At 36.6% G+C, this 13,484-nt stretch overlaps 2 protein-coding genes across 2 annotated transcripts in view; one reads left to right on the top strand and one right to left on the bottom strand.

The window, feature by feature from the left end:
* LOC121425963 (inositol polyphosphate 1-phosphatase-like) overlaps positions 1-8,800 on the bottom strand; it is a 27,727-nt gene extending 18,927 nt beyond the window's left edge. Inside the window, exon 1 of the mRNA XM_041622093.1 lies at positions 8,565-8,800. The gene's annotated coding sequence lies outside the window, so the exon portion shown is untranslated. The remainder of the gene's footprint in view (positions 1-8,564) is intronic.
* Positions 5,004-13,484, top strand: LOC121426547. The gene is made up of 3 exons (XM_041622892.1): positions 5,004-5,332; positions 6,617-6,738; positions 13,090-13,484. Exons 1-3 carry the CDS (start codon positions 5,287-5,289, stop codon positions 13,372-13,374), a joined length of 453 nt encoding a protein of 150 aa, XP_041478826.1. The 5' UTR covers positions 5,004-5,286; the 3' UTR covers positions 13,375-13,484.

Genomic DNA, 13,484 nt, shown 5'->3' with positions numbered 1-13,484 from the left:
GGCAAAAGAAGATGTTGCATTTCACTAGGCGAGAATGAACTTTTCTTTCGATTGATGAGCACTTGAAATGAGATGGGTCAGATTGCAGTCAGCTAACCATCATGATTCTTCTTCACTCAGCCGTGAATGACTCGTACCAAGAACAGACTGGTGCAATTATCGGCTGGAAGAAGCAGCGAACCTGTGGGAGAGTACGTCCTTCTGCATCGAGCAAGGAAAAATCTCGTGCTCTGATGAATGCTCTGGTGAGCGAGACTGGATAATCTGATGGACACCTTGATTCTGCTACGTCCTGTCTAAGGACACTTGCTACGAAGACTCTCTTCTCGGACAGGTCCATTTGCAGACATAGAAGACGAGGACCAATAACCTGGACAAGGAAATAACCAACTCGTTGCCCTTAAAGAGGCGTCAGGAAGAAGGTCAGATTATGAGTCCTACGAGTCCTAAAATCCCGACGAGACCATGGAGACCAAGTTCTGGAAAAGTAGACCACACTAGCTGTTCGAGGAAGAGGAGTCAATTGGGAGACAGACAGCAACTTATGAGGCAGGCCATTGAGCTTCACGCCTCTTGCACAGACCAGGTTCTTAAAAAAATAGTCCTAGCTGCTCGAAGAAGATCAACACATAGTTAGGAGCAGATCTTCAAAGCTTGGTAGGGAACAAATTTGGCACATCCAGGGAAATCATTGTTGAATAGAGAATGGATCAAATGCTCTCATCGACCAAGAAGAGCAGTCTCAGAAAATTGCAATGATTCCATGCCGATCTACGAGTTAGATTAGAACATTCTCTGAACGGAGTCTAGAGTTTTGGAAGTTAAATAATTGCTACCCAATCGTAGACCTGGCAGAGATCAATATCATCTGAAAACTTGCTTTCGAATTATAAACGAACCAATGTTTCGATAAACTAAACTTAAAGAAATAATGTTGACGAGGAAAAAAACACAGGGCAACTTTCTGGTCACAAATATTATATACATTCATTCTGGCAAAGGCAGACCCAGAATCGACCGACTTCAGGGCCAGGAATGGGTAGCTGAAGATGTTATTGCCCGAAAGTAGATAAAGCTGGTTAGACATGGGATATGAAGATTGCCATGATTCCAAAGCGTTCTCGCATGAAGCACTCGAAAAGAGATTGGTGCCATTACCAATCAAAATTCCTGGGAGGATGGATTCTTGTTTATGTCAAAATAAGATCTGGGGTGAGCTTCAAAACCTGCAGTGCCTCATAGCAAATCCATGGAAAAGTCCGAAAAGAGTCTTCTATGATAAGAATTCCAAGACTAAAATGAAGACAATACACGTAAAAAAGTTTGATAGTTTATTCTTCCCCTCGAATTTACGGTAATGTATGATGTAATTGCTGATGATCTTGATTTAGATATTGATGATGATGATGATGTCGATGGTCATGACGATGATGATGCTGATCATCATCATCGTGGTGATATTGGGCCGTATTCTGAAGTCAAGATCAACTCTGTGCTAAAATTATGGGAAGCCAAATGTGTCAAAAATGTTATTAAGTTGTATGTTTCTTATGTTTACTGTGCTCTTTCCTGATTCATCGATGGTGCAGACAATAATCTATTTATACTTCCTACACAATTAGGAATGGTTTCAGAGCCAAATGAGGTGAAATAATATATCTCTACTGTCAGGACTGTGTGTAATTTATGTAGCAATTGGCTATCCATACTTAAACCACAACTTTAAACCTGAGTTTAAGTTTAACCCCACTTTAGAATACAGTACAGGCCATTGTAGTTACATAAATGGCAATAATGATGACAATGAAGGTGGCGATAGGCTGATTGTGGTAGGTGATGATGAAAGTGGCACTCATCGTGATGTTGGTAATGAATGAGATAAAGATTGAAACACTAATGAACAGAATAACATTATCATAACAATTTGTATAATGATGCAAAACATATATTAATAAAATAAATAACAACGACATAAAAAATGTAAAAATAATAATGATCACGATGATTACAATAACTGTGGTAATGCTAACAATTTACTTTCAAGGAATGTCCATTTATCATGTTAATCTTTAAATACCCCCTTTTCCCTGTGCTATCGCAGTGCATGTATCGTCTCCGCATCCTCTCCGTCGATAAATAACAATAATAACAGTAATAAGTAATCAGTTACAATGACGATGATATACTAATTAATGTATCAATTAAAAAACAATTTTCTCTTTTTTTCAATTTATCCATCCATCTTTCTTCTCTGTTTAACCTTGCTTTCTAATCCCTAGCGCATTTCTACCCCCTCCCTCCACTAGCGTACCTACGCCCCCCGATGAGTCACAACCCATGCAAGCGACGTATCCCTGCCCCCCCCCCCCTGACGAGCTTGAAGACCTTTATGACCTTTTATTATTATTATTTTTTTTTTTGCTTGTCAATTTTTTGTTGTGGTACAAAATCCTATATTTGTGGTTGAAGACCTTCAATTTCGCTTGTCTAATTTTGGACGGACGAATTTGCCCCACCCCCGTGAAAAATCCTTGGTACGCCACTGCCCCCCTCTCTTTTTCTCTCTCTCTCTATCCACCCTTCTCACCCCCTTCTCCCTAAATTTTCCACTTTGATATTGAAGGATATCTTTACGCCCCCCTCCCCATCCCTCTATTTCACCCTCTCTGTCATCCCTCTCCCCCCCCCCTCCATTCTTATTTCATAGGTTAATGTATTCCTCGAATCATTTGGGAGCAGAGTATTATCTTGGAATGGATATGTCTAGGTCTTTGTATTATTAACTCCTCCTGGTGGAATAGTTTGATGAATAATAATGAAATAATCATGATCCCTGGCTCAGCGGGTCCGATGGGGTTTCAAGAGAGAGAGAGAGAGAGAGAAAGGGAGAGGGGAGTGGAGAGGAAAAGAAAGGGGGGGATGAGAGATGATTTTCTCCCATTCACATTGTTTTGATCTTGTTGCTGATTAACACTACAAATTTAGTTACACCCCCCCCCCCCTTCTCAATATGCACTAAATTCAGAAATGCTCATATATTGAAATTACTTAGATAATTTTTAATTGACAATCCATCTCTTAATAATCGCCTTCTTTTATTCACTTCCCCATTTCTCAGTTATGTTTATTCTCTTTCTTAAAATGGTTTGTGGCGAGGGAGCCGGTGGAAGGGGTAGGGGAGGGGTCACACACAAACAAATACTCTGAAAAGAGTCACAAGAAGTGTTTTTATCCGCGCCATAGCCATATAGTAACAAAATATTTTTGTCCATCCCCTTCTCACTACTTGATTACCCCCCCCCCCCCTTCCTCTTCTTACAAACCTTCTTTAATGCCCCCCCCAGAATATCTCATACCCATCGCTTTCATCACCATACAATCAATTATACATGGAACATGCAATATATATCAGATAGTAAAGTCTATGCAGTGTTTTCCCTGTCTGTTCATGAAGATTTAACGACTGTGGGTCGGTATATCATTAAAATGAAAAATAAATGAAGACTAATGATTATCTTGTCTGTGCTCACTTATTATCATTGAAGGTAGAATACTTATCTTTTTTTTCAATTGTGCACCATCATTTTGCGACGGATACCCTCTTATCCCTAATCCGCTGTATAGCAACAGCTATAGTGGATGTGGCATTAGTATAGTAGTTGTAATACAGTAGTAGAAGTAGTAGTAGTAATAGTAGTAGTAGTGGTAGTAGTAGTAGTAGTAATAGTAGTATAGCTGTTGTAATAGTAGTAGTAATAATAGTAGTAGTAGTAATACTACTACTACTACTAGTAGTAGTGGTGGTAGTTGTCGTAATAGTAGTAGTATTAGTAGTAGCAGCAGCAGCAGCAGTAGTAGTAGTAGAAGAAAGAAGAAGTAGTAGTAGTAGTAGTAGTAGTAGTAGTAGTATAGAAGTAGTAGTGGTAGTAGTAGTAGTAGTAGTAGTAGTAGTAGTAGTAGTAGTAGTAGTAAAAGTAGTAGTAGTATAGTAGTAGTAGTAGTAATAGTAATAGTAGTAATACTACTAGTAGTAGTAGCTGTTGTAATAGAAGTAGCAGTATTAGTATTAGTAGTAGTAGTAATAGTAGTAGCAGTCGTCGTAATAGTAGTATAGTATTAGTAGCAGCAGCAGCAGCAGAAGTAGTAGTAGTAGTAGTAGTAGTAGTAGAAGAAGAAGAAGAAGTAGTAGTTGTAGTAGTTGTTGCTGCAGTAGTAGTAGTAGTTGTTGTTGTTGTAGTAGTAGTTGTAGTAGTAGTATAGAAGTAGTAGTAGTAGTAGTATAGAAGTAGTTGTAGTTGTAGTAGTAGTAGTAGTAGCAGTAGTAGAAGTAGTAGTTGTTGTAGTAGTAGCAGTAGTAGTATAGAAGTAGTAGTAGTAGTAGTTGTAGTAGTAGTAGTTGTAGTAGTAGTAGTAGTAGTAGTAGTTGTAGTAGTAGTAGTAGTAGTTGTTGTAGTTGTAGTAGTAGTAGTAGTAGCAGTAGTAGAAGTAGTAGTAGTAGTAGTAGTTGTTGTAGTAGTAGTAGTTGTAGTAGTAGTAGTAGTAGTAGTAGTAGTAGTAGTTGTTGTAGTTGTAGTAGTTGTAGTAGTAGTAGTAGTAGTAGTAGTAGTAGTAGTAGTAGTAGTAGTAGTAGTAGTAGTAGTAGTAGTAGTAGTAGTAGTAGTAGTAGTAGTAGTGGTAGTGGTGGAGGAGGAGGAGGTGGTGGTGGTGTGGTGGTGGAGTGGTGGTGGTTGTAGTAGTATACGATTACTCTTCGTGAGTTATTTTACAGTCTGCCTAGGCCTATATATTAAATATTATCAATCCTTACGTTTTCCAGTAAGTTGTAGAAAGAAATTATCTCGATGTGTTATCCTGACAAGCTTGAAAATGGCTTCCAATATTGGAGAGCAATCGTCACATCAATGTTTATGCCCATTCGCTTAGAATTGTTTATTCATTGGATTGTCACCGATGTCTCTGTTTTTCTGGAGGTAGTGTGGGTCCGGACCGGGCAGGCGGGCGATGTTGGAAAGTAAGGTGTCGCTCGATCCCCCGAGACTCGATCACTACGTCATCACATATACTTCCAATGAACGAGCCGCGAGATGATGTCCAGCCGAGTCCGCGATAACAATAAACCCGCCAAAGCATCTCTCGCGTGAAGACTCCGTTATCGATAGCAACATCTCGTGCTGTGTCGTCTGCATTTCCCGTTATGCACCTTCCATGCAATGGAAATAGCTGGACTTGTCCAAGGATAAAGCTTTTAATTTCTATTCTTTGCTACATGTATTTTCATTTTTGAAAATGATATTTGGAGGACACTTGACGCTTGTATTGATCGTTTTTCTCGGTAAGTGTTGATGGGGGGATATTATTTACTTTTTTGTATTCAAATTGCTGGTGATCATTATTATCATTATAATCGTTTTAGGCATCAGTGGAAATCTATTATCAGTTCACCAATGAGGTGTAATACCGGGGATACTCAAAATGGACTTGACATTATTTTGGAATTTACAACTATGGTATATCATACTTAATTTGTAATTGTTAATGTTCTTAATGCTATCACATTGTAAAAAAAACATTGGTTACAATTAATTCATTCATTCATCCATTCATTCACGTTCTTTCTTTTTAAAAGTTTTATTTCATTTCCAGCCAAGATGATAAGAAAATCGAACTGGAATTATACATATTAGAATTAATTCGGTATGAGTTCCAACAGCTCAATAGAATACGAATCGAAATTCGAACTTAATTAAACACTCAATTCGACGGCATGCATCCATCTTCTTCAGAGTGTGGAATGAGACCCCTGCATGTCAAGGTTTAGAGACGTGTACGCGCAATAAATCTGTCAAACTTTTTCGGGTGTTTTTGTCGGGGTTTTTGTGTGACGTGACTCAGCAACTTGTTCTAATACTTGGAAAGAAAATAAATAAACATACACAAGAATCAGAGCCCCCTCCCCCTATTTAATAATGGTTGAAATACGTTTTACGGAAGATGAGAAAACTGAAAATTTTCGTGTTTTTTTCTAATAAAAAAATTGGAAAAATAAAAGTACACACAATAATAATTAGTAATTATTACCAAGAATGCATATGGCATTTTAATTTGAATGTGGAACTGCACAATGTCTATCAAAGTAAGTTCTAATTTTGATGACTTATTGTTTATCGATTCGGAAATATGATCTCCAGAAGCGAGATCGTCACGAAGATCTTTTCTATTGTTCTTATTAAGGGGTAAGGGTGGTTCAAGTAGGACTGCGTGAATTGCATCATCTGGGAGAACGATTTTTGTTCCTTATTTCTCATTTTCCCTTCTTAAAAATCTTGGCGGGTCGGTCACAATGCCCCCGACTTGGGCAGGGGCCGCGGAATCGGGGGGCTTCAGCCCCCCCCCCCCCCACTTTTTTCCAAAACCGTTTATACAAAAACATAAAAATTACCATATGATTGTGATTTTTAGCATGGTGAGCCCCCCCCCACTGTGAAAATCGTTCCGCGGCCCCTGTTGGGTGCTATCAATGTGTCGCAATGACAATCAGCTTTCATTATCGCTATTGTGTCAAGAATGAAATCTAAAAATGCATTACCCTTCTACTGTGTGATTTTTTTTCTATCAGGTTTATTCGACTATTCAATTTGCTTCAAGTGCTTCCGGTGCATGTCCATGTTATCCCCAAACTCGACCTGCGACCTTTCACCCATTGACCTCGTAGCCATTGAATGTGACACCTACTGCTTTGTAAGTTAATTCCTCTTCATTTTACGTGACCCAAATATTTACCACTGTCGGACAGGTGGGGGCTGTCGAGCTCCCTCCTTTAAAAAAAAAAGTTTCATTAAGACTGAGAAAAAGATGAAGAAAAAGTCGAGAAGGGAAATGAACAAGGACAATAAGAATTTGGGGTTAGTTTTGTAAAATTCTAACGCCATTCGAGTTTCATTCTATATTGTGAAGTGTTTGGCTTTCCCGTTTTGCTCTCTCGCGACTATTTAGAAATTCTCCTCTGTATGTCATATTATGCACCTAAAAAAACTTTTTACAAATTACACCACTGATATCTGCAAACTAAGAAATAATGTGAAATAAATCAAAATCGACAGTTGGAAGCCATTATTATTACTATCATTATTATTTAGATTTAAAACTTATAGATTTAAATTCAAACCATTTCAGAATTAAAAATGATTTTGCAAAGGTTCATCATTCAGGCGTATTAAATATGTGATCTATAACACCCTTTATTGAGAACAATGTTTTTATTGCAGGTGCTCAATTTTCCCTCAGTCAACATTTTTTTCTTAGAATAAAAAATTCAATTAATTTCATAACATAACTATGGCGTATGGGGCCGAATGTACAAAAGATGCGAGCGAGCCATTATTTGGCATTATTAAGAAGATGAATATTTTTGTGAGACATTTTAGAAACATAATCAGAAAATGTAATATTCACCCATTTGAATTTTATTAATTTTTTTCCTTTTCTTGGCTGAGGAACGTTTGGTGGTCATCTAACCGTTTTATAAGATGAAGATATATTTTTTTTTAGATATCCGACGTAATATTCAGAAATAATATATTCACCCTTTTTCCTATTATTTCATTTTATTTTCTCCTTGTTTTCCGCTTGTTTGTATTCGTAGAACCCTTGGGGCAAGTGTCTCCAAACATATGTATTTGCCAGTCATTTGCTATATAGGCCCTACTGATATCACTCAAATTTAGGTTCATTTTACAGTCGTGGGTAATATAACCCCAGTGTAAAATCTAATTGAATATGAAGGTTTCACTGAACTTTTCCAATCGAATATTTTACTAAACTCTTTAAATTAAAGGTCAAGTCCGTCCAAGAAAAAACAGAAAAGTTGATTTGAATCAAGAGAAAAATGAAACAAGCACAATGCTGAACATGTCATCTAAATTGGATTTCAACTGACCAAAGTTTAGACATTTTACATTTTCGCTTATTTTTCCCAAATATAGTTATATGCACAGCTCAGTCATATGCAAATGCGAGAGTCGATGATGTTCCTTATTTGAATTATACAATATTTAAGTTTTTAAAGGTTTTACCATAAGGACCAACTGAACTATACCATAATATGTTAGAACAATGGTAATTCCACATAAGGAAAAAAACTTTGTTTCACAGAGGAAGGAGGTGCAAATTAGAATATTTCCAATACAGTGCAAAAGAAATAGCGAGTGTGTGACGTCATCAGGCTCCATTTGCACACCGACCAGGATGTAAATATAACTGTGAAATTACGCGAAACTTGAAAATATCACAACTCTTATTTTACGTCCGATTTTGATGAAATTCGTAGTGCTGTGCTTGTTGGATTTTTCCCCATTTTATTCAAAACAACTTATTGCTGGATGGACTTTCCCTGTAAGGACAATGAAGTTTTTAAGTTTTACATTTTACTAAACTCTTTAAACGGAAGATTTTGCTGAACTCTTCAATCAAAGATTTCACCGAACGCTTTAAATTGAAGATTTCACTAAACTCTTCCAATTGAAGATTTTACTTAACTCTTTCAATTAACATGATTAAAGCCTTACCTGATATTTTCCGCGTGTCCTGAATACAAAGAAACTGCGGCAAATGCTGGCCACAACCTTCCCAATCTACGCACGGTACTTTTTCTTGTGCGTTGTCACGTTCATTGTATCACTGTAGCCTACCTATCTTGGGGTGACTCAAATATGGATGACATCTGCGGGGGGTAGTGATTAAAAGTCCCCAGTCTCATCGATCATCATCCCCACGGTAGCCGATTAAAGTAGTACAATGATGTTGTGCGTATCTTTCAGTGGGCCTGATGTTTATGTTGCTTTGGCATTTTATGAATGCCAGGTATGTGTTTGTCTTCTTAAGTAAAACTTCAAATGTGTCATGAATACCTATAGTTATTCATTGGTTTATTGTAACCTCATCATTGGTTGCCTTTGACATGATAAATGTACCTTTAACATACATGTAGGTGCTGGTGGTGGGGGAGGGGGGGGGGTGCGGAAACGGCCGATTGAATAGACCAGTTCGTAGTTACTTCAGGGACAATTTTGGTCACATGACCTTTCATTTCTTTCATTATGATTGGCAGATTTCAAAGCAAGATATTACGTAAGCTTGCCTTACATAGCAGGATGAAGAAATTGAATAGACCAGGTGACTAGAATAGCTCACCAATGAACACTTTATGAAGGTATTCGTTGCATTCCTATTTTGAATGCATATCTTAGCATGTTGCACAATGTACTTGGCAAACTGTGAAATACCAGTCGTTCGTGGACGGCGGCTGGACGCATTGTTATTTTTTGTGGATGTACATGAAAAAACACAATTCAAAAGAATAATCAAGACATCAAAGTTGATGCTTATCTCATTAGATTTTAAACCACAATGTCACTTTGGTACAAATGATCTTCCTCTGATCATGCGCATAAAGGAACTACGAACTGGCTTATTAAGCATTCCTTTTTCTATTAGGCCTTTATAAACTACCCCCCCCCCTTGTACAGGCAGAAGTGATGTCCTAGGGCCGATTGCACGAAAGGGTCTTTTCAAGCACCGTCTTCCGCGTCGCCCATCTTTTGTGATGCGCTATAAGCGGGGTGTTTCTGAAATTTATGATAAAGAAATACAATTCGTAAGCTTGCTTTTAAATCAAATTTTATACAATTTCATGAGAAATCACATTTTAGAAACAAATATTTTGTTTATTTTAACGGACGAATAAAGTATGCTTGCAGATAATTCATTTGAAATGCGTTTCACATGGCGCAAAAGAAATGGGCGACACGGAAGGCGGTCCTCGCAAAGACCTTTTGTGCAATCGGCCCCTGATCATCTAACATCATCACGGGTTAACCATGCTAACCCAATAGACCAGTTCGGAGTTACTTCATAGACAATTTTGGTCAAATGACCTTTAATTTCTTTCATCATGATAAGCAGATTTCAAAGCAAGATATTACGTAAGCTTGCCTGACATAGCAGGATGAAGAAATTGAATAGACCAGGGGTGGTATTCTGAAAACGTTCTTATCTTTGTTCTTATCTTTTATCTTATCTCACTGAGATAAGAAGACGCTAAAATCATTGCAAATCGGTATTCTGAAAATCTTCTTAACGCGTTCTTATCTCTGTAAGGACTGCCCCCTTCTTATCTCCAACACGCCCATTTTTAAGATTTTACCAATCAAAATGCGCTTTATATTGGCAGTTTAACCAATAGAAGCGTTCCTTATGTGAAGAGAATATCATGGGCGCTGCGCGTTCACCGTTTCTGGCGCATTGCGCAAAATAGGCATTTTATACGCAATGACTGATTTTATTATTTCGAGACGTCCACGTGCAAAAAAAGTAAGAAAAGTAAATAAAGCAGGTACGAATAAAGAACAAAATATGAAGAAAAAAAGTAAGTAGGTATGAAAGAAAGAAGACAAAAAAGGGTCAGAATGAAGCAGAAAAAAAGATGAAAGGGACAAAGCAGAAAATAATGAAAAAATAAAGAGTAAACGAAAGAAAGCAAGCAAAAAGAATTCAGAAATAAAAAAGAAAGAAAATAGAATGAATAAAAGAAGGAAAAGGAAGAAAAAAAATAGAACAATTATCCATGATAAAGTGAAGGAACAAAAATGAAGAAAAAAAAAAGAAATTAACTAAAAGGAATACACACAAAAATAGAAAAAGGTCAAACTAATATAAAATAAAATAAATTAACAAGGAACCGAAAAAGAAAAAAGTCTAAAAAAAAACGAATGAAAGAAAGTTAGAAAGAAATAAAAAGAAAGAGAAAAAAGGGAATAAAAATGTAAAAAGTGAAGGAAGAGAGAAAAAAAAAGAAAATTAAACAAAGAAATAAAGATGAGAGAAAAAAATGAAAGGAAATTTGACGCAAATATGAAGACTACAAAAAGATAAAGAAAGGTAAATTCATAGAAAAAAGAAATAAGGAAAGAAAGAAAAAAAAGAAAGAAAGAAAGAAAAAGAAAGGGAAAATAAAAAGTTGAGAAAAAAAAAACCCGAAAAAAAATCAATGGAAAGAATAAAGAAAAAGTTAATAGAAGAAAGACAGAGAGAAGAAAGAAAGTAAAGAAAAAGAGTAAATAAAGAACGAACGAAAAAAGAATGAGCAAAATAAAGAAAAAAAAGAGAGAAAGTAAAAAAAGACACAAAAGTGTCAGAAAGCAGAAATAAAAAAATAAGAAAAATTAAGAATTATTAAAGGGAAGGAAGAAAAAGGGGGAAAATGAAATGAATGATTAAAAAAAGGAAAGCATGTATAAAAACGAAAGAATGGAAGAAAAATAAGGAAGAAAAATAAAGATTACAAACAAGTGAAGGAAGAAAGAAAGAAAAAAAGAAAGAAAAGGAAGAGAAACGGGGGAAAGCAGAAAAGACTCAGTAAAGAAAAAAAAAGAAAGGGATAAAACGAAAAGGGAAAATAAAAAAGGAAGAAAGATGAAGTATAAATGAAACAAAGCAAAAGAAAAAAAAAGAAATCAAAAGATTCAAACAGAACAAAAGTAAAGATATAAATGAAGAATGAAAGAAAAGAAGAAAGACAGACAGATAGGAAGAAAGACAGACAGATAGAAAGGAAGAAAGACAAACAGATAGAAAGGAAGAAAGACAGACAGATAGAAAGGAAGAAAGACAGACAGATAGAAAGAAAGACAGACAGATAGAAAGGAAGAAAGACAGACGGATAGAAAGGACAAAAGACAGACAGATAGAAAGGAAGAAAGACAGACAGATAGAAAGGAATAAAAAATGGAAAAGAAAGAAGGGATAGAAAAAAGAGACGGGCAAAATAAAGGGTGAATGAAATAAATGGTGGGAGGAATACTTGTGGGTACTTGTTACTATATACTAGAGGCCATCGATTTTGAGCAAGAAAAAACGCGGACATCGTGAGATGTGATAACCCTCTAGCTATCTTAAATATTATCTTAAATATCGTGAAAGATAAGAAAGAAAAAAGATAAGAACGTTTTCAGAATACCACTTATCTACATTCTGTTCTTATCTGTTAGCGCGCTTTGGTATTATATGCGCGAGTTGTAAATTTACGCACTCAGCATTGGGTGGAGAGCAAGATAAGAACAAAAGATAAGAAAAAGATAAGAACATTTTCAGAATACCAATTTAAGAAAGTGACGTAGATAAGAACAAAATTAAGATAAGAACGTTTTCAGAATATCGCCCCCACCAATGAACACTTAATGAAGGTATTTGCTGCATTCCTACTTTGAATGCATATTATAGCATGTTGCACAATGTACTTGGTAAAATGTGAAACACCAGTCGTTCGTGGAAGCATTGAATGAAAACGACAATTCAAAAGAATATATGAATAATCAAGACATCAAAGTTGTTGTTGATCTCATTAGATTTTAAAGCACCATGTCACTTTAGTACAAAATACCTTCTTCTGATCATGCGTAGAATCTTTTGATCATGCGCAGAAAGGAACTACGAACTGGCTTATTAATCGATTGCAACTCTAAAAATCATGCGCAACTTGATTTTCAACCAATCAACAGCGCGCATTTGGGAGTTGCGTTTGATTTTTTGACTTGCGTTTAAACGCAACTCTTTCTGCAACAGGCCCCAGGCCTACTTCTTCTCCTTCTTCGTCTTCTTCTTCTTCGTCGTCTTCTTCCTCTTCTTCTTCTTCTCTTCTTCTCTTATTCTTCTTCTTCGTCGTCTGCTTCATTTTCTCCATCATTATCTGCTGTCAAATTTGTGAATTTAACTGAATTTATTTGACATCATTGGCATCTGGCAATATTCTATTAGTACAGTAGTAAAAAATAAACCCGTGCAATTTGAGGAGCATTTGAGGAAAAGTAAACATACGAGATATAATAAGAACACTGTATTAATTTCAGAGCTAACATACAATCAAGAAAGAATAGCAACAGTCCTTTTCAGGACTGCATATATGATGTTTACCGTAAAAAATATATCATAACACTGTATTCATTTTCTTAATTATTTGACGGAACAGGAGGCTTTACCTTACCTTTTTGGAATGATCGTTTTTTATAATATATTTCTATTTTTTTTCCTTTTCAGACGGAAGTTATGATGGCGGCTGGAGTCCATGTCTACACCAAGCGTGACTGCACACGACAGTTCGACTGCACCGAGGAGTCCACTTGCCGTGAACTCGCCCATTCGGGCAACTGCAAAGCGTGCTGTCGGGATAACTTCTGCAACAAATACACTGGGAGAGCGGTGGCTTATAACACCATGGAGTCGATGGGGGTGTCCCGTCACTATAGCAACAATCGTTGGGCGTGGCTCACTGCGGCGCTGTCAGTGGGTGTATATCTGAGGCAGCTTTCTTCAGCATCGTAAACCCCGTTTGGCTTTTTGCTTTGATCTAATTTTGAGCCCGATTTAAAGACACCATCTTCGATTTTTTTGGCTTGTTGTCTGTAATTGAAAGTGCTTGACCATGTATAATT

This window comes from Lytechinus variegatus, chromosome 13, assembly GCF_018143015.1.
Source record: "Lytechinus variegatus isolate NC3 chromosome 13, Lvar_3.0, whole genome shotgun sequence".
NCBI classification, from domain to species: domain Eukaryota; kingdom Metazoa; phylum Echinodermata; class Echinoidea; order Temnopleuroida; family Toxopneustidae; genus Lytechinus; species Lytechinus variegatus.
Note: the sequence above shows the minus strand (reverse complement) of the source record. Positions and strands in the feature narration are given on the sequence as shown.

Bases quoted from the DNA above. Each gene is read 5' to 3' on its own strand.
- LOC121426547 (XM_041622892.1), top strand. From the start codon at position 5,287: ATGATATTTGGAGGACACTTGACGCTTGTATTGATCGTTTTTCTCG. The intron at 5,333-6,616 runs GTAAGTGTTGAT...TTTTTCTATCAG, and splicing joins TGTATTGATCGTTTTTCTCG to GTTTATTCGACTATTCAATT. The intron at 6,739-13,089 runs GTAAGTTAATTC...TTTCCTTTTCAG, and splicing joins AATGTGACACCTACTGCTTT to ACGGAAGTTATGATGGCGGC.